We start from the raw sequence: 24,142 nt of genomic DNA, 5'->3' as shown, positions 1-24,142 counted from the left end.
ACAGCCACCTACCTGGTCTCCCTGCATCTGCCCTGTCCCTTGAGGCTCGTCCACCACTAGCCAGAGGGATCCTGCTAGAATGTAGGTCAAATCATGTCACATCCTGCCTCTGCTCCAAACCCTCCAGGGCTCCCCTTCTTCCTCTGAGGAAGAGGCCTTGTGATCTGGCTCCCCCGCCTTTCTGACCTCACCCTCTACTCCTCCTCCCTTTGCTCGTTCTGCACCACCCACACCGTCTCTGGAATGTTCCTCAAACATACCGGGCACCTCAGGCTTTGCACTTGCTGTTCCTTCTGCCTGGAAAGCTCTTCACCAAAGAGCCTCTCTCACGTCCTTCAGGTCTTTACTCCAACATCGCTCTCTCATGGAGGCCCTTCCTGGCACCCCTAACTAAAATCTCACCCCCACCCCCCGCACGCGCTCATGTGTGTAAACACCCTTCCCTGCTTTAGTCTCGCTGAGGTGTGTCTCATTATCCAGCATTATCAGCTATTTTATGTAACCACCTTGCTTATTGGCTGTCTCCTCCAACAGAACATAATCATGAGAGCAAGGACTCTTATACATGGTGCTCACTTATGTATCCCAGGGTCCAGAGCAGTGCCCGGCCAGCGTAGGCAAGTAATAAATAGCTGTGGAATGAATGAATGAACCAGTGAAAGTCTCCCCGCCAGCCTGCAACAGCCCGAAATCCCGTTAATGAACCCCTTTGAGATCAGCATCACCCTCTCTCCAATCACCTTTCTTAAGATGCCAGTCCCCTAGGTGGGCACGCGTTCAGTCTTGATGCTTCCGGGGCCATTTGTTGTTAAAGGCTTTCTTTCTAGAAGAGGCTGGTGGCAGTCAGGTGGGCAGGGCAAGGAGGGTGGCTGAGGGGGCGGAGGGGCTCTTGAAGGGAGAAGGGCCTTGAAAGGGGCAAATTGATTCACAGCAGCGGCCCAGGCCGGCCCAGCTGGGGCACGCTCCTCAGCGTTATCTACCGTGACTCAGAGAGGACACAAGGAGACCGGGGAGAGGCCTTGTTTATACACAGTGAAAACCTGGGTATGTAAGGGGACTTCCCGAGAAACAAGGGGGGCGGAGCAGAAGTTTAAAATGCCTCATTTCCACAAAAGGGTAGTGATTCAGACATCATCCGTGGGCCGCACAACGTGGCCATGTCATTTAGTATCCAAGAAGGAGCCAGAGTGCCCAGAGAAGATGGCAGAGGCTGAACAGCAGACCCTGGGTTGTGGTCACATCCCTAGGAACCACCAGACCGGAATCTACCCTGGTGGCTTAGGAGACAACGTGAAGCCCATTGTACAGTGCAGAGACTGAGTCTGAGCCCGACGAGGTTCATGTTAGGGGCATGTTCCACTGATTTGGGGTTTGAATACTGGCCCTGGCCCTTATTAAGTGCGTGACCTTGGGCAAGTCACTTCCTCTCTACAGAATGTATAATGAAAATTATAATGCCTACCTTGTAGGATTAGCATGAAAACTTAGAAATGATATTGATTACCAAACAAGACATCTGGCAGGGATGAGGTGTCAATAAATGTTAGTAGCAGCAGTAATACTTGCAAACGTTCCCTGAGGGCTTCTGTGAGTCAGGCTTTGTTCTCAGCCCTCGTCTCAGTAATCCTGTAGGGGCTTGCTGCTGCGTCCCCCATTCTAGAGATGAGGAAACTGAGGCGGGTAGGTAAGCAACTTACCCAAGGGCACCCAGGTGATAAAGGCACAGCCTGGGATTTGAACCCAGGCAGACTCTGAGACGCGGTTCCGAGAGGTACCTGAGTTGCCCCAGGGCACGCAGCTGCCACTAATCGAGAAAGCCAGCATTCCCGTCCAGGTTTGATGGTCTCAAAGCCCACCTTCTTGCCCGCTTTTCATCCTCCACCCACACGACTTTGGCCACATCTGTGTATCACCTTGACTACTTTCACACAATAATTTTCTTTAAATGACTTTGAATCAACTCAGTCTTTTTCCTTAACCTCATCCTGAGCAATAAGTACTGTGAAATCGAAGTTTGGATTTGCTTGTCATTTTTCAATACCCATTAAATAAACACACGAGTAGTCAAGTTTTAATGTCCACTCCTGTCCCCCCTAAACTCTTCTCACTCACTGCGCCATGGGGGACACTGGGTTACAGTGGGCAGCCCTCAGGAAGGACAGAGACTCCCTAGTCCCCGCTCATCCGGGACTGAAGTGCGGTGGGCCTTAGGATTGACCGGGGGGGGGGGGGGGCGGGTTACGAGATGGACCTGGACCCCATTCATCTGTGACTTCTCAGTCGCCCTGGCTCTCTCTCCTTGGAGGTTTGGTCAAGGCCCCTCTGGGACCAGCGCCCCCCTTGGCATTCACTGGGAGGAGGCTAGAGAAGCCGGCAGGTGTCCAGGCAACAGGAGTGGCCGTTTTCTCTCGTGCTCAGCCCACCCCACGGTGATGCCCAGGAGACCACTTTCCCGCTGCCCGGTACCGGGTCCCTTGTTGTTTCTTCGGTGCCATTTGGCAGCAGTGGCCCCACTGAACTGGTCCCCTTTGCCGATGGGGGCGGACCAGGGATGAGGGGTCTGCCCAGGGTGCCACACTCACGAGGGCAGAGGGAGCATTTATGTGGAACCAGAGGCCAAAAACCCCAGATGACAGCTTTGTGGAGCATGGGGCTGGCCTGGAGTGGGGGGGTGGGATGGAGAGGGATGCGGTGGGGGAGCAAGGAACCACTGGGGAGGCAGGCCAAATAAGTCTGTTGTCCCCATGAAAGAACAGGAAACCCCCAATTCCTTCCCTAATAAATGTCTTTAGTGGATGAAGGTTACAGTGGAAAGGATATTGCTGCTTTCTCTGGGCCCTAGCAGCTCCAGAAAGGCCTCCTCTTTCAAGAAGCCCTCCTGGACCACTGCCAAAGTGACAGTCATATTCCTGTGGGCTTCTTGACCTCATCAGCAGCACCCCCACTCTCCACAAGGCTGCCTTGCCCCTTGGGCCGTGGACACCGTTCGCTTGCTTCCCTCCGACCTTCTCCTCCTCTGGGTAGCATCACACCATCCTGCCCGACCCCCTACACACACCCCTCCTAGGATCTTGACACGGCCTCCGGCAGTTCACACCAGCCAGCACCCCCTTCTTCAGGTCCTGGCTCTGCTCAGCCTGCTGGGCAGTGAAACAACTGCAGACATCTTCAAACAGAGGAGTTCAGGGCCGACAGAATATTCGATCTACCCCGCCCCTTATTGACTTTTTAGGAGAGGCTGCTTGAAACTAGCCGTGACTTAGCCCGAAAGGACCAATCTGGACCAGCCCTGGATGTTATAACGTGGAAACCCAAGCCTGGGATGGATTACTCTCTCACTAACTGGCCCCTCTAAGCCTGCAGTAATGAAAAAGATGAGGACCTCTGGGTCAAGTTCAGGCTCCAATACTAAACTTGAGTGAGCCATCTACCCTCTTAAGACTTCCATTCAATCTCTTCTACAATAAATATTTGACTTTCATGTTTCCAAAAGCTCTTTGGGGGCTGTGCTTCCATGCTTCTGGGAACATTTCCTGAGCCAGAACCTTGACTCTGATTGTAAAGCCACATGTAACATGTGAAAGAAGTTGACGACAGGGACTCTACTTTTTTTTTTTTTTCCCCCAAAGCCCCAGCAGATAGTTGTAGGTCATAGCTGCACATCCTTCTAGTTGCTGTATGTGGGACGCGGCCTCAGCATGGCCGGAGAAGTGGTGCGCGCCCAGGATCGAACCCGGGCCGCCAGCAGCGGAGTGCGCGCACTTAACCGCTAAGCCACGGGCCGGCCCAGGGACTCTACTTTAAAACAACTTCATCTAGAGCATGGGTGGACCCAGTGCAGGGTGGGCCCCTCCTCATTCACAGGTCCACGAGGAGTCCTGGGCCTCAGGGGCCTCTTGAGAGGCCTCAGTACGAAGTATCTGCCTGGGAGGGAACTTGGAACCTGAACATCCCAGACAAGTGGCCACCCTTTCCTTGTATCCCTCCAGTGACAGGGAGCTCACCACCTCACAAGGCAGGGCTTTGTTTTCTGTCAAAGGCAGATGAAATCATGAACCCTTGACTCTTTGAAGGACCTAAAAGCGACAGCGAACATTTGGGATAGTTTTGGAATCATAAGGAAGTCCGCTCCCCAGTATCCTCCATCCCCATCAAGCCCAACCAATAGCATCCAGCTTAACTTGGATTCTGGTGGATCTGTATTGAGCTCTGCGCAGCGGAGAACTTTTCAGATCAGTGTGGGCATATACACTGTAGGGCAGGCCCTGCAGGCTTGGAAGGGGAGGGCCCCCACAATTCCTTTTTTTAGTTTACATTCAAAGACCAGGGCAGACAGGCCCAGCAGTTCTCCAGGTCCTCACTGCCCTATTTCCTCTCCTCCAGGGAAAGCCCTGCCACAAATTGCATATCCTGAGCCTCATCTTGCTCAAACACTCCCTGGGCTGGGGCTAATCTCGGATACACAAGGCTTTTGATCCACACACCCATGACAAGCAGGAGACAATCTCAGGAGTTGGAAAACCAAAACCAAACTGTCTGAGCTCTTTGAGCTGGTTAGTATGTCAGGAAAGGGAGGGACTCACTGTCCAATTCGGTTCCCTTTGAAATAGCCAGTGGCCGGGATCAGAGTGGGCAGGGCCGCCACGTACAGCTATGTAGCCTGGGCACTGCAAACTCAGCTGACTACAATGTAAACAGCACCCTCTGCAGTTGTGTAGTGTCGTGCAGTGAGCCCAGGAATCGGGGGTAAAGAAAGTGGTAACAGTGTACATAAAGGGGCTGCATTAACTCCTACGCAGGAACTTAGAGATAGAGCATCTAGTCCAGTGTGTGCCTTTTACAGATAAGGAACCAGGGCCAGGAAGAGGAAGAAACCGGTCCAAAGTCGTAAAACAGGTTAGACGCCATGCTGGGGTTAGAACCAGGGCTTCTGAAGCCAAACTCAGTACTCTAATGCCCCTCCCTGAGGCTCTGAGCATCTGTTCCCTTCAACTCCTTGGCAGGTTAGTGTATGAGGCTCGTGAATGCTTCTATTCATTTATTTTTTTCTGTCTCTTTTAGCAAATGCATATTGAGCACCTATTGTGTGCTAGGCATTGTTCTAGATGCTGAGGATAAAGTGGGGAGACAGACAGATATAGTCCCTTCCAGTGGACCGCTGGTAAATATTTAACAACTGACTCTGGCTCTTGGGATGGGGTGAGACAAGTCCTTATTTGTAGCATTTGCCAGTTACCGTGTAAATCCTCCCACCATGGTCAATTTTAAGCTGCCAACATGACATCACTGAATGGGAAGATTGCGCTCTATCGGCTCTTGTGAGCAGGGTCCAGCACTGGTCACTTCCCTTGTGGAACTAAACTCCAGTGAGAAAAGAGACAGTGTCCAAGTAAGCAAATAGCTCTTATAACCATCCATAAATATCTTAACTGTAAAAGAAATAAAGACGGTGCTTTGAGGGAGAATAGTGGGGTCTCCATAGCACAGTCAGGGAAGATTTCTCCAAGGCCATGACATTAAAACTGGAGGTTGAGAAGGAGCCAGCTGAGCAAAGATCTTGGGGAAGAGTGTTCCAGGCAAAGGCACCAGCACGTGCAAAGACCCTGAGGTGGAAAGAGCGTGGTGTGTGTGAGGAGCAGAAAGGAAGGCAGTGTGGCCAGAAGTCGTAAGTGATGAAGATCATGGCACAGGAGCAGGCAGATCCTGCAGGGCCTGGTGGGCCCTGGGGAAGTGTCTGGAATCTACCCTAAATGCAATGGGAAAACATGCTGTTGAGATGGGAGGGTTTTAGGCGGGAAAGTACCAGCATCTCATTGGCATTTTTGAAAGATGTCTCTGGCTACTGTGAAGAGCATAGCTTGGAACTGAGCAAAATTAGAATTGAGGGACCAGTTAGACGGCTCTTCAAGAGTCCAGGCACAGAAGGATGAGAATGACTTGGTCTGGGTGATATCAGAGGAAACAGAGAAGAGTGGACACACTTGAGAGGAATTGAGGGGGTAGAACCTATAGAATTTGCTCATGGAAAATGAAGGAAAATCCTCAGGAACAATCTCTAAGCTTCTGACTTGAGCAATTGAGCGGGTGCCAAATCCTGAGACAGGGAGACTTGGAGACTTGGAGACTAGGGCACCTTTTGGGCATGTGAAGTGTGAGAAGCTACGAGACGTCCAAGTGAAAATGTTCTGTGGACAGCTGGATGTTGATCGTGGAGCTCAGTGGGCTGGGCTGGGTGTGATCTGAGGTCCTCAGGAGCCTGGGCCACTTTGAGGTGAGTGGAAGAAGGCAGCAGCGCAGCCATATCCTACAGGTGTAAATTTGGGGTCACATTTTGACTCCAGTTTTCCATACAGCTTGTGTGTATGTGTGTGTTTTAGTTAATCAAGATTTTATGGTGCTTTAAAGGAACTTAACAACGCAGAGATTCATAATATCGATATTGATGTGTTTTTATATCCTTCATAGCAGCTCTTGAAAACTTAAGGAAAGAGGTCCATTTTGATCACTTTCCCTACCTAGAGAAAAGGATAAATGATGTGAGGCAGAAAAATACATGGGGTTTCATAAACCCGTGAGTCTTATTCCTCAAGGAGGTGACACCTGTGTTCTCCGAGGCATGAGACGGCTGTCCAAGGCTGGGAGCAAAAACAATGTTAATTACAGCAAATTTCAGCTTGCTGTTTGCTGTTTTCAATTTGTAGGGCTGTTTTCCGTGAGCTTGACATCTGCTTAACCAACACCTTGGCAAACTTCTGATTGCTTAAGAAAATAAAAAGGGCAGCCCTTGCTCTCACCAGCACCTGCTCCTTCTTTCCATCTCCCCCTGCTGGAAGCTTATGCGAGTGTCTCTATTTCAGCCCACATCCTACCTGCTCCACAAACCCCAGCCTCCCTTTTGGCGCCAAAGATCAGGTCAGCATAGGATCTGCAATGCTTCAACCAGAACGAAAGCTTCACAAACAGAGCTATCCCTGGTCCAGCTACTGGGGCGGCATCTTCAGGCATGAGTAGAGGATCCTGTCCAACCTCTCCAAGGAGAGCTCTCGGCTGCCCTGCCTGCCTTGATGGGGGCATTCAAAAGGGGTAAAGGATGTGTTGCCTGGGAAGCAGACAGGATGAGCCCTCGGCACCAGCGCCTGGGCCATGGGCAAGTCAGTCCTGGAGCCTCCGTTTCCTCTCCTGGGTAGTGGGGACAAAACCCCTAATCGCTTGTTAGAATTAAATGAAATACTGTACCTGGCCCATCCGTGGCACTTGGTAGATGCTCTGAGAGTGGCAGCTGAATCCCAGCGGGAGATGCAGGGAAGGAGGGGAACAAGAGCACTGCCCTGGCTGGGGAGGGCTGGATCCCTGCTGTACACGTGCCCCACCAGCCAGAAGACCTTGGTCCCAGCAGGTGACCTTCCTAAGCCTCCGTTTCCCGTTGGTGAAGGAGGCTCGAAGCCCACTCTGTGTGTGTGTTCCCTTCATGTTTGAGTGCCTCCGCTTTGTAACACTGGGCATCAGGAGGATGCAGGTGCGTACATGGCATGCTTCTGTTCTCTGGACCCTCCAGCCCAGGTAGGGAGGGTTGGGTCAGGAGGTGGGACAGTCAGGGAGGGGTGGAGGATGGGGTGGAGGCATGGTGGGAAGATTGACAGGGCGAGCAGGACAGGCACTGGGCCCGCTGACAGGAGGGTGCAGAATAGGGGCCAGACGTAAGAGAAGGCATATAGTGGAAGATGCTGAGAGCCAAGGCTTGGAGGCGAGATTGGCAGTGTTCCTCCAGTGTAGACAGTGTGTCGGAGGCCGCCTGTGAAGACCTGACGAGATGGCAAATGTGAAAGCTCTTTCCCGGTTAACACATCTGTGCACACGTGAGTGACTCCTCCACTCTTAGAGCTCGGTGGAACCTAGAACTCGTCTCCTGACGACGTCCCCCCCACCCCTCGTCATACACACGAGGAAGCTTTCTGATTCCCATCTGTTCTTTCTCACGCGTTTAACATTCAAGAGGAAATCAAAGTACGTATTGATCCGGGCTCTTCCTCCTGGGAAAGGTGGACATGTGGCCAGAGCCACCCACACACAGCCGCTGGCGTGCTCAGAGCAGCTCGCTGCCAGCAGCGGCAGCGGGTGTGAGCTGGGAACACGCTGGTTCCCAGATGAGATCATTTCCCTGAGAGATTCCTCCAAGAAACGAGTGGTGTGCTCGTTCACGGGGAGGGATGACACCTCTCCATGGAAGCCTCCTCACTAACTCCCTGTCCCTTCCCTTCTCTGTCCAGTCTGGGGAGGCAGCTAGTCTTTCCGACAGAAGGTGCCTCTGTCCCCTAAACACCTCCTTTCTCTGGACTCCATCATGAAAATCACTCCTGCTTGTCGTTACCCCTCCCCACCCTGTCCTCTCTGGCTAATCCCTTGGCTACACAAGCACATGTGCGCACGCACACACATACACGCACGCACCAGCCTCCCTCAGCGAGCCACGTTCTGACCTGCATGAGCCTGGGAGAGCCAAGGAGGAGAGACTCCATCCAGAGACAAAGCTCTCTCTGCCTCTTCAGCAGAAGGGGGGGACAGGAAGGACGGTGGCTGGCTGGGGATATTGGTGGCTTGAGGAATATGAAGCAGGATGGACTTCGTAGTGTTTCTTTCAGAGAAAAAGGCAGTGGGATAATGACCAGCTGGCAGAGACACGAAGTCACATCCAGAAGGGCATCATTTTGTAAAGAACTGAGACACTGAGGAGTTGATTAGAGAAGCTAGGAAAGAGAGGGTCTTTTGCAAGAGTAAAGAGGGACTTTCCCTCTCCTGAGACCCAAGTTTGGGCGAGTTTGCTAAAGCACCAGGGGGACATCAGGGCCGGTGGTGAGAGCTGGCTTGGTATCACCAGACCTGCCCCCCCTCCAATCACAGCCCCCCGTTCTAGCAGCAGGGCAGTCCCACTGATGCTGAGCCACGGGGGGCATGCACGAGGGTGTCACAGCCCACTTCCACAAGTGGCTGGAAGCCGAGGGGCACTTGTGTTGGCCCCGAGTGCTGGAGAGGAGGGACGGAATGGCCCCAGTCCTGGAAGCCGATCTGATAGAGACTTGCCGGGGCAATGGCCATCTGCCTGCCCTCTTGGGCTACCGGGGCCCATCTGCCTCCTCCTCCTCTCCAAAAGGAGATGGATTGGAAATGAATCCAGCAGAGAAGGGGCACACAGACTCAGAACATCCCGACTATAAAGGATTTTAGACCACCTGGTCCAGCTTCCTCATTGTCTATAAGGGGAGGCTGAGGCCCAGAGAGAAGTATCTTGTTCAAGGTTCAGCCAGTGGCAGAACCCAGGGGAGAACCCGGCTAGTTCCACTTACCGCAGCAGTCCTAGCTCTCAGTAAATGGGCATTATATTCCCATGTCCCCTCTTCTGAGTCCCAGAACCAGCTGTCCTAAAGTCAAGAGTCCCTCCTCTGGCCTTTGACCTTGGCAGTGGTCCTACAGCCATTTCTCCCCTCCAAGGGGGTCATCACTCCCATTCCAAGAAGATCTTAGGGAGAGAGAAGCCTCGGTCATTCCAAGGCCACATAGTCGCATAGTTGAGGAGTCAGTGCACACAGCCTGGCATCCACAATTTTTTAAATAAGAGGGGTCTAAAGGGAACCTTGGTACCCGCCTGCCCACTTGCTCTAAATCTCCTCGCTAAGATGTTAGCAGCACAGTCCAGCTCCAGGGCAGGGCTGGGCTTTCTTGGAAAGGTGACCACATTTCCTGGGCCCCCACCAAGGTCTCAGGCCCTCTGACATCTGGGCTGCTCAGAAGCTGCAGCCAGGGAAGCAGAGCCCTGGGGCCAGGTCTCCATGGTTCAGGCGAGGGGAGGGGAGCTGGGCCTGGGTGCTGCAGAGCATTAGATGACAGTTTTCTTCAGTCCTTCCCTTTGGCTTGAGAATGCAAAACAAGATCATTTTTGCCTGGAGAGTTCCCTTCCTAAATGTGTTTGTCTCTGGCCAACATTAAGATGAGCTTGCATTCCTCCACACTGCCTGGCCTCCAATTCTGAATTGTTTGTGGAGACTCAAGACAGATGCTCGCGTGCCGACAACTGGAAGTTGGCTGTGTGTTTGCCTAAGAGACCCTTGCTGACGTGTGCCGGGGCTGGGCCTTGGATGGCAGAGAGCTGAAGCCTCTCGTTTTACAGATGGGGAAACTAAGGCCCAGAGAGGTGTAGTGACTCCCCGTGGACACATAACCAAGTTAGTGATGAAGTTGATATTAGAGCCCAGTCCACCCTGCCCTGGGCCAACCTTCTATTGCCTTCACTTTGGGCTCTGGTGACTTGCAAACACGTCTGTTGGCCGACCCCCATGGATGTAGACTCTGAAGACCACAAGTCATGTCTTATCCGACTTGATGTCCCTGCTACCCAGTGTGGAGCCTAGAGCATCAATAGACCCAAATAGACTTTTATTGAATTGAAGGACTGCAGAGGAGGGTTATCCAGAAGGAGTGGTGGTGAATAAAGATGGGCATGAAGAGAAGCTGGTGACCTTGCACAAACCCCCGCTCCTCTCCCAGCCTTAGTTCTCTCACTCATAACAACAAGCGTCTTAAACTCAATCAAGTGGGTCTCAAACTATGTTCTAGTGTTCCAAGGAAGTGTCTTAGGACTGCCACTGGTGGTGGGGAGCTACTCCTTATCCACTACCCCTAACCCCAATCTCAACTTCTTGTGTCTGCTTTTCATGTATAGATTTTGTTCACAAAAGGTAGGATTCCCTGCAGAAAAACAAAGTTTGGAGACCGCTAGACTATTTGATCTCTAAGATGCCTGCCTCCTCTTAAAAATAAAATCCTATTACATTACCCTTCCCTGATAATACATTTGCTACACACCACCTTTGGCCCAGTGGTAAATGGCCTTGCCAGCAATGCCCCAAACCTGGCATTGCCTTCTTAGATGCCTGTCTTTGAAACAATGGCCTCGGGGCAGAAGGGAAGGATGGCTGGTGGCAGAGCAAGAACCACCACACTTCTGTTATTTGTCTGGGCAGAAGGGACAGCAATGCAGATGATGCAAAACAGCCCGGCATCTACAGCTCACTTCTGCCTCACTTTGGAATGTGTTATTTTGTGTCCCATAGCAGCGGGAGGTTCACTTGACTGTTTCTTTTTGCTTAGGCCAGTTTCAGGGTCTTCTCTCCCGTGCCCTCTCCCTATCCGTGGTTTGCTTTTAGACATGAAGGTTCTTGGGGCCCAAGTAAAACCGGGAAGAGGGAGATAATACCAGAGAGTTTGGGTAATATTTCAGCCTCCCTTGCCCCCATACCAGCTCCCACATCCAAGGAAAATGAAAGCTCTTGCTTACACAGGTGCGTCTGCAACCCAGAGCAGAGCTCAGGGAAGGAGCCAAGGCCCGGGGCCAGGCAGATGGAAGGCTGCTGAGAGGTGCTCACTCTCGGGTTCCACAGAGTGGCTTCTTCTTGCTATCAGCTCAAATGGGGTGCTTCATGCAGACTTTCAAGGCCCTTGGGACTCTGGCTGCGTCCTTCTGGCAGGCCTGGTCTCCCGCGGTGTGATCGGGTTCACCAGTCAGTTCTCTAGCTGCAGGATCTGAGGGCATGGGACCAGGATGGGGGGTGGGGGGTGGGAGGAAGACAAGCCTGGGGGGACACTACAGTGAGGACTCAAGTGGCTGAGGGGTGGGCCTGGAAGGGGAGAGGATGGCTTGATGGTGGCAGACAGCACGGGGCGGGACTAATGAGGTTCGGGACGCGTCCCTGCCACTTCCTAGCTGTGCGACCTTAGCCAGTTAGCTGCCTTCTTTGTGCCTCAGTTTCCTCACCTATAAAATGAGAATAATAATATACTTACTTCAAAAGGCTGTTGTGAGGATTAAATTAATTTAGAACAGTGCTTGGTACCTAGTGAGTGCTATGTACATGTACCCTGTAATTTTTATTATTATTGTCTAAATGGTAGGGACTGTCAGTGCCTAAGTCAGAGAGCTAGGAGGTAAACGAAGGCAGGAAAAAGCCAACGGGTACTGTTTTTGAGAACAGGTTCTCAGAAGGTTAGAAATCCATCAGGCAAGTCTGTCTGCACCTTCCTGGCCCAGGGCAAAGATAAAGATGAAAAGCCACTTCGGGATGTTGCCCTGAATAGTGTATAGCCAGATAGGAGAGCAAGGCAGATGGGGAAACAACTGTGACCCAAGGTAGAAAATAGCAGAAGCTGTGAGCAAACCAGAGGAAGGACCACGGTGATGCAGAGGTGTCATCAGAGCTGGGCCTTGACGTTTGAGAAGAAGGGAAGAAAGGCCTTCGGGCAGCATGAACAGCATGGGCAAAGGCACTGAGGCAGCTCAGAGAAGAGGAAATCTTGATGCGGTTCAATTCGACCAAGATCTATTGAGTGCCTTCCCTGTACCAGGCACTGCCACAGGTTAGTTACTACATTCAGTCTTGTCAGCCACCCCCCGAGGTAGGTATTATTATTCCCATTTTATAGATGAGTAAACTGAGAGCCAGAAAGGAGCAGTGACTAGCCCAGGGTCACCACTGTGAATGAGTGCTGGAGCCAGGCTTCTAACAAGCCCGCCCTGAACTCAAAGGCCATGCTCCCTCCATGCCTGGCCTCACCCCAAGGAACCCAGCAGGAGGGCAGGAGGAGCCGGCTACTCCTGACATCTCCACCCAGGCAGGCTGTCTCTTCTCCTTCCCTGGCCCCACATGCACACTGAGAATTCCTGCCTACCATCTTTAGGCCACCTCGTCATTCCTACGCATCACCCTTCAAGGCCGGGGTCACACCTCCAGAAGCTTCCTGACACCCCTGCGCACAGCCGTCCCTCCCTTCTCTAACAACCACCCCTCTGCTTCCAGCATGGCACTTACTCTCCGTGCCATTTCCAGGGGCAGACAGGAGTAATCGAATGATCACACCTGTCGTGTGTAATTACTAACTGTGATAACAAAAAGAGGTCACCAGTCACCTGTTAGTGAGGCGTGAGGGGTGATGAACTCACTAGGCAAGATCTGGTGTAATCAGGGGTCGGGGAGGCTTCCTGGGGGCGGGGGAAAGGAAGTGACATTTTTGCTGAGATGTGAAGGTGACGAGAATTCATCAAAGAGGCTCAGGCAGAGGACACGGCAGGTGCAAAGGCCTCAAGGCAGGAGGCAGCAAGGTGCAGCTGGGGAGCAGAAAAGGGCCCTGGTGCCTGGACCGCAGGGAGCCGGAGGAAAACGTGCACAACATGAGGCTGGGGGGCCCAGAGGGCCTTGGGGCTGCATGGAGATTTTGGACTTTCTTCCAAGATCCATGGGAAGCTATTTGGCAGCTGAGGGGGATGGGAGGTGGGGGAGCAGGAGCTGGGGGAGGGGAGGGTGGAGAAGCACAGTGTGGACGCTCCACAGATACTCCCTAAGCTAGAGGGAGCACTCCCCAGGGCGCTGCGGAGTTGTTGAGTTGACGGCGGCCCTAGACATGTGTTGGCCAGCACCTCAGCATTTGGGACTGCGACTGCCCCACCTGGTGACAGGGCGGGGCCTCCACCTTAGCCTGGAGTGATGGGGTTGGAGAACTGTGAGCCCCAGTTCTCCACCGCTCCAACTGCTCAAGCTCCGCTGCTGTGGTTTGGGTGCCTTGTTGGGACTGACTGATGCTTTTTGAAAAGACAGATAAGATTCTGAGAAGAGGGCAGCAGCTGATGTAACCTTGGCCACAGTCCCCAGGAAAGCAGCCCGGCAACTGTGGGTTTTTCCCCCTCTGTCATCAATATCAAGGACAGAAAAGTGGCAGGCTGCCCAACCAGGCTCCCAGTGTCTCTGCAATCAGCCTGTTGATTCTCATCAAAAACAACTTTGTTTTGTTTTGTTGGTATTTGGGGTTCATAAATCTCTGAGAGGAGTGCATTCTCCAAGCATGAAAGCCATCGCCATCCGAAGAGCGGGCCAGAAATCTCTTTGGGAGCCAAGGTCAGAGTGTTGGACTTGACATCACGTTTAGAAAATCCATTCTCTGGTTGGTTCGGTTTGGTCAGAAGCAAATCCGACTAGGGGAAGAAACCAGCACTTTGTAACTTAATTCCCTGGCCTGAGGGCTTTTGGCATCTTCCCTGTGGCCAGATTTCACTAATCCTGTCCCGGGAGGTTGGGGGTGGGGGTGCTGGGGATGATAGGACTAGTATATCCTAGACATAGCCCCAAGGGAGGGAAGGGGCACAGGGTGGGGGCAGCCTGCCTTCTCTCCCATTTGCTTCTCTCAACCGACCCAAAGGCAGAGGAGCTGGGACCTGAGGGCAGGGAGGTGGGAGAGACCCCCTTCTCTGAAAGAATACTCCCTCCCCCTAGTGGGTCCTTCTTATGAAAGGCTAATCTCCCAGGGGTCACATCACCCCAGTGCCCCAAGCTATCTGATCATGCACTTGCTCCAGTCTCCCAGCTGAGTGATATGGGGCAAATTATTTAACCTCCCAGAGGTACGATACTATCTATCTCACAGGGTTGGTGTGAGATTTATCTATTTAATGGAAAATTAATTGTTAGATACCTAGAATAGTGCCTGGAATATATCAGTGCTCAGTAAATCTTCTTTTTTTTCTCCTTTTCCTTGTCGGGGGAAGACAGCCTCCTAGCCAAATGCGAATGTGGTCTCTAACCGTGCCATCAAGCAGTATCTATTGAGCACTAACCATGAGCCAGATCTGTATTCGAGGCACTAAGGATGCAACTGTGAGGATGTAGCAGTGTCCTGTGGCACTTAGGGAACTTAAGAATATCACAGAATATGAGCCACATAAGAATAAACAGATCAATATGTAATATATTTGTGATAAGAGCTATGAGGAAAAATGGAGAATAAGGGAGCTAGAGAGTGACAGGGTGACCTGGTAATGGACAAGATGGCACTGAAACAGAGACTCTCATGACTTGGGAAGTGAGCCATGTGGATAACGAGGGGAAGAGCATTCCAGGCAGAGGGAACAGCCCGGGCAAAGACGCTGAGCAGAGAACGGGTCTGACACAGCGTGGCTGCAGCAGAGGGATGCAGGGGGAGGCCCGGAGATGAGGGGCAGAGGGAACGTGGTGGGATCACGCAGGGCCTTGCAGGTGAGGAGTTTGGCTTTGACCGTGAGTGGGGTGGGAAACTGATGGAGAGTGTGTAGCTGGGGAGTGATGGGATCTGACAGGTCTTGGAAGGATCCCTCTGGCCATGTTCATTCAAGAAGCACTGGTAGTGAGAAGGCTCTGAAGACACAATTTATGGCCTCATCTTCACCGGCCCTCACTCCCATGTAGGCCTGGGAGTGGTGGGTGGCTCTGGATTTCCTGACAGCCAGAGCATGCCTTCCTCTTGTTCAGGGCCACCTCCCCCCTGCCATGCAGGAAGGGGAGGACCAGGGACCGCCAGGGGGCGTCTCCAGGGGGCACCAGGGAGCCGGATAAAGTGTTGCCCCACAATCAGGGAGTGTGAGGCCTGTGCATGTGTGTGCATGCGTGTATGTGTCCATGTGTGTATTGTGTCTACATGCATGCATGCCCGTGTGTACATTTCTGTGTGTGTGTGTGCATGCATGCACGTGTGTGTGTGTGTGTGTGCATGCCTGAGTGTGTGTGTTCTTTCCCAAGACAGACTTGGAGAGACAATTTCTCGTCTGCAACTCCACTTTTTTGACCCCTCTCTGCCCACCTCCCAGCTCTGCACGGGTGACACTGGCATCCCTCTCTCCTCTGTGACATGCCCTCACTAGCCAGGGTCCTGTGCTCCTTCGTCCCCTGTGCTCACCTGACCATGGTCCTGTTCCCCAAGGCTACCTGCTGCTTTCTAGGCTAAGTCCATTCACGGTCTGGGCTTTGTAAATAAGGCACTAATGGATTAATGTACTCCTCTTCCCCCACTCCCACTCAGGACTATGACACTAAATTCATGTGGCAGATTAGGAATCATGAAGTCAGGGTTGGCAGCTACATAGCCACTGCTGCCACTCTCCCCTCCTGTACCCAAAGCAAATACTGCTCATTGATCATACTAGTCTTGCCTACTGAGCCCAGACTTGACCTCAGAATCTTTCTTAACTCAGTGCTCCAGGCAGCACAAATAATCAATTGACATGGGTAAGTGAGATAACACATATCAAACATCCCAACTCTAAGGTGTTCCAAAGTTTTACCTCTGGGGACTCTCATTCTATGAATCTAATGATAGAACTTTTGGCCACTGTATCCACTGGCTAAGCAAAAAAGGAGATGTGAAAGAAACCACTGGTTCCTGTGCAGCAGGTCTTATTCAGGTAGGTGCCCCAGGGCCTCACCCTTGAACACTCAGACCAGGGGGTCAGTGCCTCAGATTCAGGTCCCTCTCCGCAGGCTCTGGGACTCAGGCAGCTCAGTTCACCTCTCTGACCTGTGCCTTTCCCTTTGCTGCTCACATCACAGGGTTGTCATGGAGATCGAATGATAACACACGTGGGAATGTTCTTTGAAATTTATACAGTGCCCTACACATGAAAGGGGCGACAGTGGTCTTCCGTCGATTCTGTTCTATTCTGCTGGTTGGTTTTCACTCATCTGAAAGTTTTGGCTCGTGGTAGGATCCCAACCCTTAAATCCCACAGGTCCCGAGTTTGGTGGTCCTGTTAGTAGTGATGTGTCACGAGACCAGACATACCCTGAAAACGCCTCACGGAGGGAGGGTGTCACAGAGCAGGCATCCCAGGTCCAGTTCTGACACTGCTGCTGACCTGCTGTGTATCCCTGGACAAGCCTCTAAACCCCTCTGGAGCTGAATGGCCCTCTGCCAAATGGGGTTGATGCTTGCTCATTCTCCCAAGGTCCTGTGAGGGTAAATGATGGCAGATGTGAGGAGACTCCGAAACCCAAACTGCCATACAGATGTGAGATGTTACTTCTCGTGATTTGCCGCAAGAATGACAAACGGGAAAAGCATTTGGCTTAACACCAAGGCTCTCCGCCAGGTGGACTCACTTAATTGGCATGTGACTTAACCAAACAGGGAAGACCTTCGGGACCGGGGCGAAAGAGTTATGGGAGACTTTCTCTCTGCTTTGCCTGAGCTGCCTCAGCCAAGCAGCAGCCCCTGCTGAAGCCAGGCAGAGCTTTGCAAACTGGTTCAGAAGGAGGTGGTCAGCCAGGAGCACTGGAGCCGTGGCCACTAGGACCCCAGGCTTGCAGGGGAGAGGGGAGGTCAGTTCCCTGACTCGTTAGCAGGCAGAGAATAGAGAAGAGAGGAGAGGGAGGAGGGAGAGAAGGAGAGAGGAGGGAAAAGAGAGGAGAAAACAGAAGAGGAGACCAGCAGAATCTGGGGGAAGGAGCAATGGAGGAGGAAGGGAGCTGTCTCTCCCCTGGGAGACAGGAAGTTCTCTGGGGGAGGGACTGGTCTTCCCATCCAGACTGGGTCTCCCTAAGAGTAGGTTTTATGCCTCCCCTATCAGATTATGGCTCCCCCAAGCAGGGACTATGGCAACCACCTCATATGGGGGCTCCCCAAGGGTAAGAGAACGTACTCCTCCTGCAGCCAAGACCCTCGGAGGTAGGTGACCTGCCGGTGGGGCCCTCACACTCCTGGGGCCCACACCTCCGCCTGCCTGACTCCCCTCCTCACCTCTCCTCTCCTCTCCCGCCCCAGGGTTCACGGACACCTTCAACGTGGACACCAGGAAGCCGCGCGTCATCCCTGGCTCCAGGACGGCCTTCTTCGGCTACACGGTGCAGCAGCACGCCATCAGCGGCCAGAAGTGGTGAGTGGGCGCTCCGCCCGCCAGCCCCGCCAGCAGCGGCCCCTCCTCTCCGCCGGCCGCCTGGACCGGCCCTCCCGTGTAGATGCCCCATTTCCAGTGGCTTGACTTCTTGTCCTGGCGGGTCCCAAGCTGCACAGGCTCTGCCCCTGACTATGAAGCCTTGAGCCTTCCATTTTGCAGGCCCTCCATCTTCTCACCTGTGAAATGGGAATGAACAAGCCCTCCTTCTCCCGGTTGTGTGACAGCACAGGTGGCAGGCACCGGGGACCAATAGCTGCCGCCTCTATCCCCTCTCAGGCCTCGGTGTCTCATCAACGGGGGCAGTGCCTCTGTGCCCGGCTGCTTGGAGAGGTGTTGGGCTGTCTCTGGGGTTGGATGTGAGCGTGCCCACGAGCTAAAACACAGGCAGTGGTGGGGCAAAGGGAGGTGAGAGTGAGACCAAGAGGAGGCAGAGGGCAGAAAGACCCCAGGGACTCCTCTGGGGGGAGACAATTGAGAGGAGGGAAGGATCCACCTCTAATTTTTAAAAATAACTTTACTGGGTCATATTTTACATATCATATAATTTACTCAAGTGTACAATTCAGTGGTTTTTTTAAAGTAAATTTACCAAGTTGTGCAGCCATCACTACAAATCAGTTTTAGAACATTTTCATCACCCCAATAAGATGCCTCGTGCACGTTTACTGTTAATTGCCGTTCTCCTCCCTTGGTTGGTTTTTAGCTGACAGAAGGCAAGGCCTGCCTTCCTTCCTGAGATGGAAAGGGCTAGGCCTCTGCTGGGCCCTCTTAGAAGCTCTTGCCGAGTCAAGGGACCACAGGAACACTGGCGATAAATGTCCTACGCTGCCCTCTCCCAGTTTGGCCTCTGCCTACCCTCCCAACCTCCTCTTCCACTTCCCCGACCTGTTTCCTTGTGCTCAACACTCAGCCAAATTGCATTATTTCAGTGTTTCCGTGCTCCAGACCTTCTTTGCACATGCTGTTCCCTCTCCCTGTGATGTCCTCTCTTACCTTCCCAACTCACCCTACTCCACCATTCGGATCTGGCTAATTCATATTTTTTTTTTTTGGTAAAGGAGTATCTTACTTATTATCGTTCTGTTGAGGTATAACTTAGATGTAATAAAGTGTAGACATCCTAAGTGAACTCTATACATGTGTATATATGTATATAGCTCAGTGAACTTTTACATATGTATACGCCCATGTAATACCTCCCAGAACATGATATAGAACATTTCCAGCTCCCCACAAAGCTCCCCTGCCCAGTCAGCGCCCCTCCAGGTAGCCACTATTCTGACTCCTATCCCCATAGATTCGTTTTGCCTGGTTTTGAACTTCATCTAGATGGCATTATAAGTAGGTACTCATTTGTACCTGACTTGTTTTACTCAACATTATGTCTTTGAAGTTTAACATATTGTTGCATGCATCATACTTCATGCTTTTTCACTGATGTGTAATATTCCACTGTGGCAATATACCACAATTTATTCATTCTGCTCTTGATGGATATTTGCATTGTTTCCATTTGGGGCTATTTCAAATAGAGATACTATTAACATTCGTATACATGTCTTTTGATAGACATAAGCACTCATTTTTATTGAGTATATACTCAGGAGTAGAATTGCTGAGTTAAACAGTAGGAATGTTTAGCTTTAGTAGGATCTGCCAAGCATTTTTTTTCCAAAATGGTTTACCGGTTTAAACTCTTTCCAGTAAGATGGAGTTCCAGTTGCTCTACATCCTTACTGACACTTGGTATTATCAGTCTTTTTAATTTTAACCATTCTGGTGATGTGTAGTAGTATCTCATTATGGGTTTAATTTGCATTTCTCTAATGACTAATGATGTTGAGAAACTTTTTGTGAATTTATTGGCCATTTTGTTACCCCATTTTGTGAAGTGTCTGAGTCTTTTGCCTATTTTAAAAATTGTGCTGTGTATCTTTTTTTATTGATTTATGGGACTAAAAATATATTCTGTACACAAATGCTTTGTCAAAGAGAAGCATTGCAAAGAACTTCTCCGAGTCTCTGGCTTGCCTTTTCATTCTCTTAATGATGTCTTTTTATGAACAGAAGTTCTTAACTATAATCAAGTCTAATTTATCAATCTGTTTTATGGTTAGTGTTTTTTGTGTGTCCCATTTAAGAAATCTTTGTCTCTTCCAAGATCTTGAAGATATTCTCCTCTGTTTTCTTCTAGAAGTTTGATGTTTTTGCTTTCTCATTTAGGTCAGTGATTCATCTCAAATTAATTTTTGTGTGAAGTGCGAGATAAAGGTCAAAGGTTTTTTTTTTTTCTATATGGATATCCAATTGATCTGGCACCATTTGTTAAAAGACCATTTTCCCCACTGAATTGTAGTGTTGTCTTTGTCAAAAATCAGGTGACCATATATGTGTAGGTCTAGTTCTAGCTTCTATTATATTCCATTTGTCTATTTATCTAAATTTGCACCAATGAAAAGCTGCCTTGGTTACTGTAGTTTTAAAGGTGACCCACAAACAAGATAGAGGAAGATTGGCACAGATGTTAGCTCCAGGTGAATCTTCCTCCAGCAAAAAGAGGAAAATAGGCAACAGATGTTAGCTCAGGGAGAATCTTCCTCAGCAAAAAAAAAAAACTGAGTCTTCCAATCCATGAATGTGTATAGCCTCTGTTTTAAAAAAAAATGTCTCTCAATAGTGCTTTGAAATTTTTAGTGTAAAATTCTTACATATCTTTTATTACGTTAATTCCTAGTATTTGATATTTTATGCTAATTAAAACAGAATGTTATTTCATTTTCTAATCTTTTTGGCTAGTATAGAAAAACACAATTGATTTTTTTCTATTTACATTGTATCCAGCAACTTTACTAAATTCCTTTACTATTTTTTAATAGTTTTCTTATAGACTCTTTTGAATTTTCTATACATACAAGCAGATCATCTGAAATAATTACAGTTTTATTTCTTCTTTTCCAATTTTCATAGCTTTTATTTCTTTTTCCTTCCTAATTGCAATGGCCAGGACTTTCAGTACAAGGTTGAATAGAAGTTGTGATACTGAACATGCTTTTCTTATTTCCTTTATTAGAGGGAAAACTTTCAATATTTCATAATTAGGTAAGATGTTAACTGTAGTTTATTCAATTTGTTATGATACCTTCGGGTTAAGGAAGCTTTCTCCTATTCCTAGTTTTCTGCATTTTTGTGTGCATATATGAATAGGTGTTAAATTTTATCAGATGCTTTTTCTGCAAAGATTGAGATGTTATATGGTTTTTCTCTTTTATTTGGTTATTATGGTTAATTATACTCATTGATTGATTTTTTTGAGTATTAAACCAAATTTGCATTCCTGGGATAAACTTCACTTGGTCACCACGTATTCATATATATATTGGATTCTATTCATTAATATATTCTCAGGAATTTTTTTGGTATGTACATGAGATATATCGTGCAGCTAAACACATCTGATGAATTCTTAATTATAGATATTTTATTTTGTGGTGACTGAATTTCCATTTGATTCTTTTTTATAGACTCTAATTCTATTAAAATAATCTTTCTCCCTTTTTTCCATCTTTTACTCTATTTTTTTAAACATATTGATTGTAGTTATTTTGAAGTCCTTGTTGGCTAACTTCAATATCTGGATCATCTCTAGGTCTGCTTCTAGTAACTATTTTATCTTATGGTTATCAGTCACTCTTTCCTTATTCTTTGCCTGTTTAGTATTTTTTTAATTCTATGCTGAACATCGTGAATGGTACACTGTGGAGGCTCTAGATTATGTTACCTTCCTTTAAAGAATGCTACATTTTGTTCTGATAGGTGATTAAAATACAGGTGAGACCACCTCGATCTTACCATGGCTTGATTTGGGGCTTGGTTTGCACAGGTATCATCAAGTTTTGCCCTTACTCCTAAGGTGCAGTCTTTACTCCTAGGGTGTGGATTTTCTGGGGTCTCAACTGAAAGCCCAAGGTGCTCATTAAAGTTTCTCCATTCTGACTGGGCAAGAACCCCAACATCTCCCAAGCACTGGGCAGCCTCTAAAATCTCTGCCCCCAGTGCCTGTTCTCGAATAGATTTTCCAGAATCTTACACTGTGCATATATAGCTTAGGAGTCAGCCAAGGACCTGAAGGAAATTTTCAGTAGAGTTCTGGGAACTTTTTCTCTGTGTCTCTCCTTTCTGCCTGCCCCCATCAAATCCTAGTCATCTTTGCAGCCCCAACTCCAATTACTGTTTCCTCCACCCAGCAAAACTGCTATCCTCTGTTTGGACTCGATTTCCCTGTGCTCAATAAGGAAAGTGCCCTCATAGAGAAAGCCAGGGCCAACGAGCCTTTAGCTACTGTGCTTCCCTTTTGTCAAGTATTGAGCTCTGCATTGACTGCTGACCAGTGCCTGAAAATAGTTTTTATATATTTTGTCTAGCTTTCATAGCTGTTCATGGATGGAATTGAAAGTCCTCTTTCATATTCTTTTATCAACTTAGATATCATTTCCTCTGAGAAAACATTTATCAAACTGGATGGTAATTTCCTGTTTCATTGTCTTTCTTCCTGAAATCAAGGGTATAATCCCTGGCATTTAGTAGATGCTCAAAGGAACATACTTTGAAAAACTGAATTCACTATATGAACCTCTCTCAACCAGCCCAGACAAAAGATGCATCCCTATTCTTTACATCGTATGAAGGATTAAAGATTAAATGGAACTGGCTTTTCCAAGATAGAATTTATTTTGACCAATGTTTGTTTATTAAGCTTCTGTTGTTAAATTTTACTAAACTCTGCAAAATATTGGTATGAGTAAGATATGGTTTCACTCTCAAATAATTCACAGACCAGCTGAGGAGACAATACTAATATCCTTGAAATAATTAAAAAATAGTACAAGACAAAATATGACCTGGTGTTAATTACGTTCATCTTTGTAAGGCCACTTTCTCCATGAAGGCTTTCTGGATCCTTCTCCCAGCCTAAAATGGCCTTACCTTCCCCAAGCCTTCTCTCTCATGGTGCATGTAACTTCCTACCTTGTGTTGAAGTTGCTGCGGCCCCTCTCCCCTGTTGGACGCAGCTTCGTCTCCCTGTGCTGAAGAGCAGCCAGCACAGTGTCTTGCTCACAGCAGAAACTCAGCCGGAGTCAGAAAGGAAAAATCGCGGTGCCCGGGGTCTCTGGGAGGGCTTCAGAGAATGGCAGCATTTGAATGGGGTTTTGGAGGTTGGGCTTAGATGAGCAGAAAGGTATGATAGACTTGATTTCTGGTCACTTTTGCTGATCTGAGTTCAGCCAGAGGCATCATGGAAGAGAGCTGGTGCTGCAGGGGGGCAGGGTCCCCCCCGCTGTGGTCGCCTGACCTGAGCGTGTTTACTGCCACACTGGGCTTAGAAACAGAGCGGCCTTGGAGGCCAGGGACTGCACCCCGCGCAGAGGACAGGAGCACACGGGCCTTTCAGGAGTCCCTGTCCTGCTCCGCGTGGACCCCTCTGCACATCCTCCTTGGTCGCTTCCTCTCTCTGCTTCCTCCCCGGCCCCAGTTTTGCTGTCCTGTGGGCAGCATTCTGAGATTTTTATTCAGAAACAAGACCCCGTGGATGTTGATCGTGGGAAAAGAGAGGTCGATGCCAGTGTCATTTGGGGATCACTGGCCGGCTATTACGCATGACTCCAGTGGTGTGTGTAGACTCAGCTCCAAGCTAGGAGGCACCTCAGGGGAAGGACGGGAGCAAGGGTTTGAAGTCCAAAGACTCTGCGCTTGGAGGCAGACCTTGGGAGAGGCTCTCTCAGCCTCCAAGCACCTCTATTTGCTCAGGTATAAAATGGGAATAAACTTACCCATCTCGGGGTACTAGGCAAGATCAAAGAATACCCAAAACATGAACCTGTTTTGTAATCAATAGAGCAGGAAATGGAAGGTTGAATTGCTTGCAGACAGCAGGCAGCCAAACCTAAAATCAGGCCTCCGGAGGTTTGGTGGAGAGGCTCCCAGGCTGACCTAGGCTCCTCCTGCCTCCTGAGTGTGGACCTGGCGTCCAGCCCTGACGGCGGAGCTGGCCCACCTTGTCCGCTCTCCTGTGCCTGCACTGGGGCCAGGGAATCCATGCTTTAAAGAGCTTCCCAGGAGACTCTAGCAGGGAGATTGGGGCCTCTAAGGATCACCATCTCCACAGAGGGTAGGGAGATGCCGATGAGAAACAACATCACTCCCCAGCCCCTGCCCACAAATCAGGTCCCAACACTGCCCCGAGAAGGACCCACCAGCTGTCTCCCGGTGCAGGCATCAGTGGGGTCTGGCCCCCATTTACCAGGCTGTGAGCCTCCTTCCACGTCAAGGACACTGGACCCTGATGTAATGGATGGAGGATGAGGGGACAGACCCCGTGGGGCTGCCACTTTATTTTCCTAACCC

At 49.9% G+C, this 24,142-nt stretch overlaps 1 protein-coding gene across 2 annotated transcripts in view; it reads left to right on the top strand.

The window, feature by feature from the left end:
- Positions 1 to 24,142, top strand: part of ITGA11 (integrin subunit alpha 11) — a 117,653-nt gene that overhangs the window by 11,197 nt on the left and 82,314 nt on the right. For both annotated transcript variants that reach the window (XM_058541939.1, XM_058541938.1), the window contains exon 2: positions 17,608 to 17,719. In XM_058541939.1, the coding sequence (XP_058397922.1) occupies positions 17,608 to 17,719 (112 nt within the window). The remainder of the gene's footprint in view (positions 1 to 17,607; positions 17,720 to 24,142) is intronic.

This window comes from Diceros bicornis, chromosome 5, assembly GCF_020826845.1.
Source record: "Diceros bicornis minor isolate mBicDic1 chromosome 5, mDicBic1.mat.cur, whole genome shotgun sequence".
NCBI classification, from domain to species: Eukaryota; Metazoa; Chordata; class Mammalia; order Perissodactyla; family Rhinocerotidae; genus Diceros; species Diceros bicornis.
The sequence above is the reverse complement of the archived record's forward strand: the minus strand, read 5'-3'. Positions and strand labels throughout refer to the sequence as shown.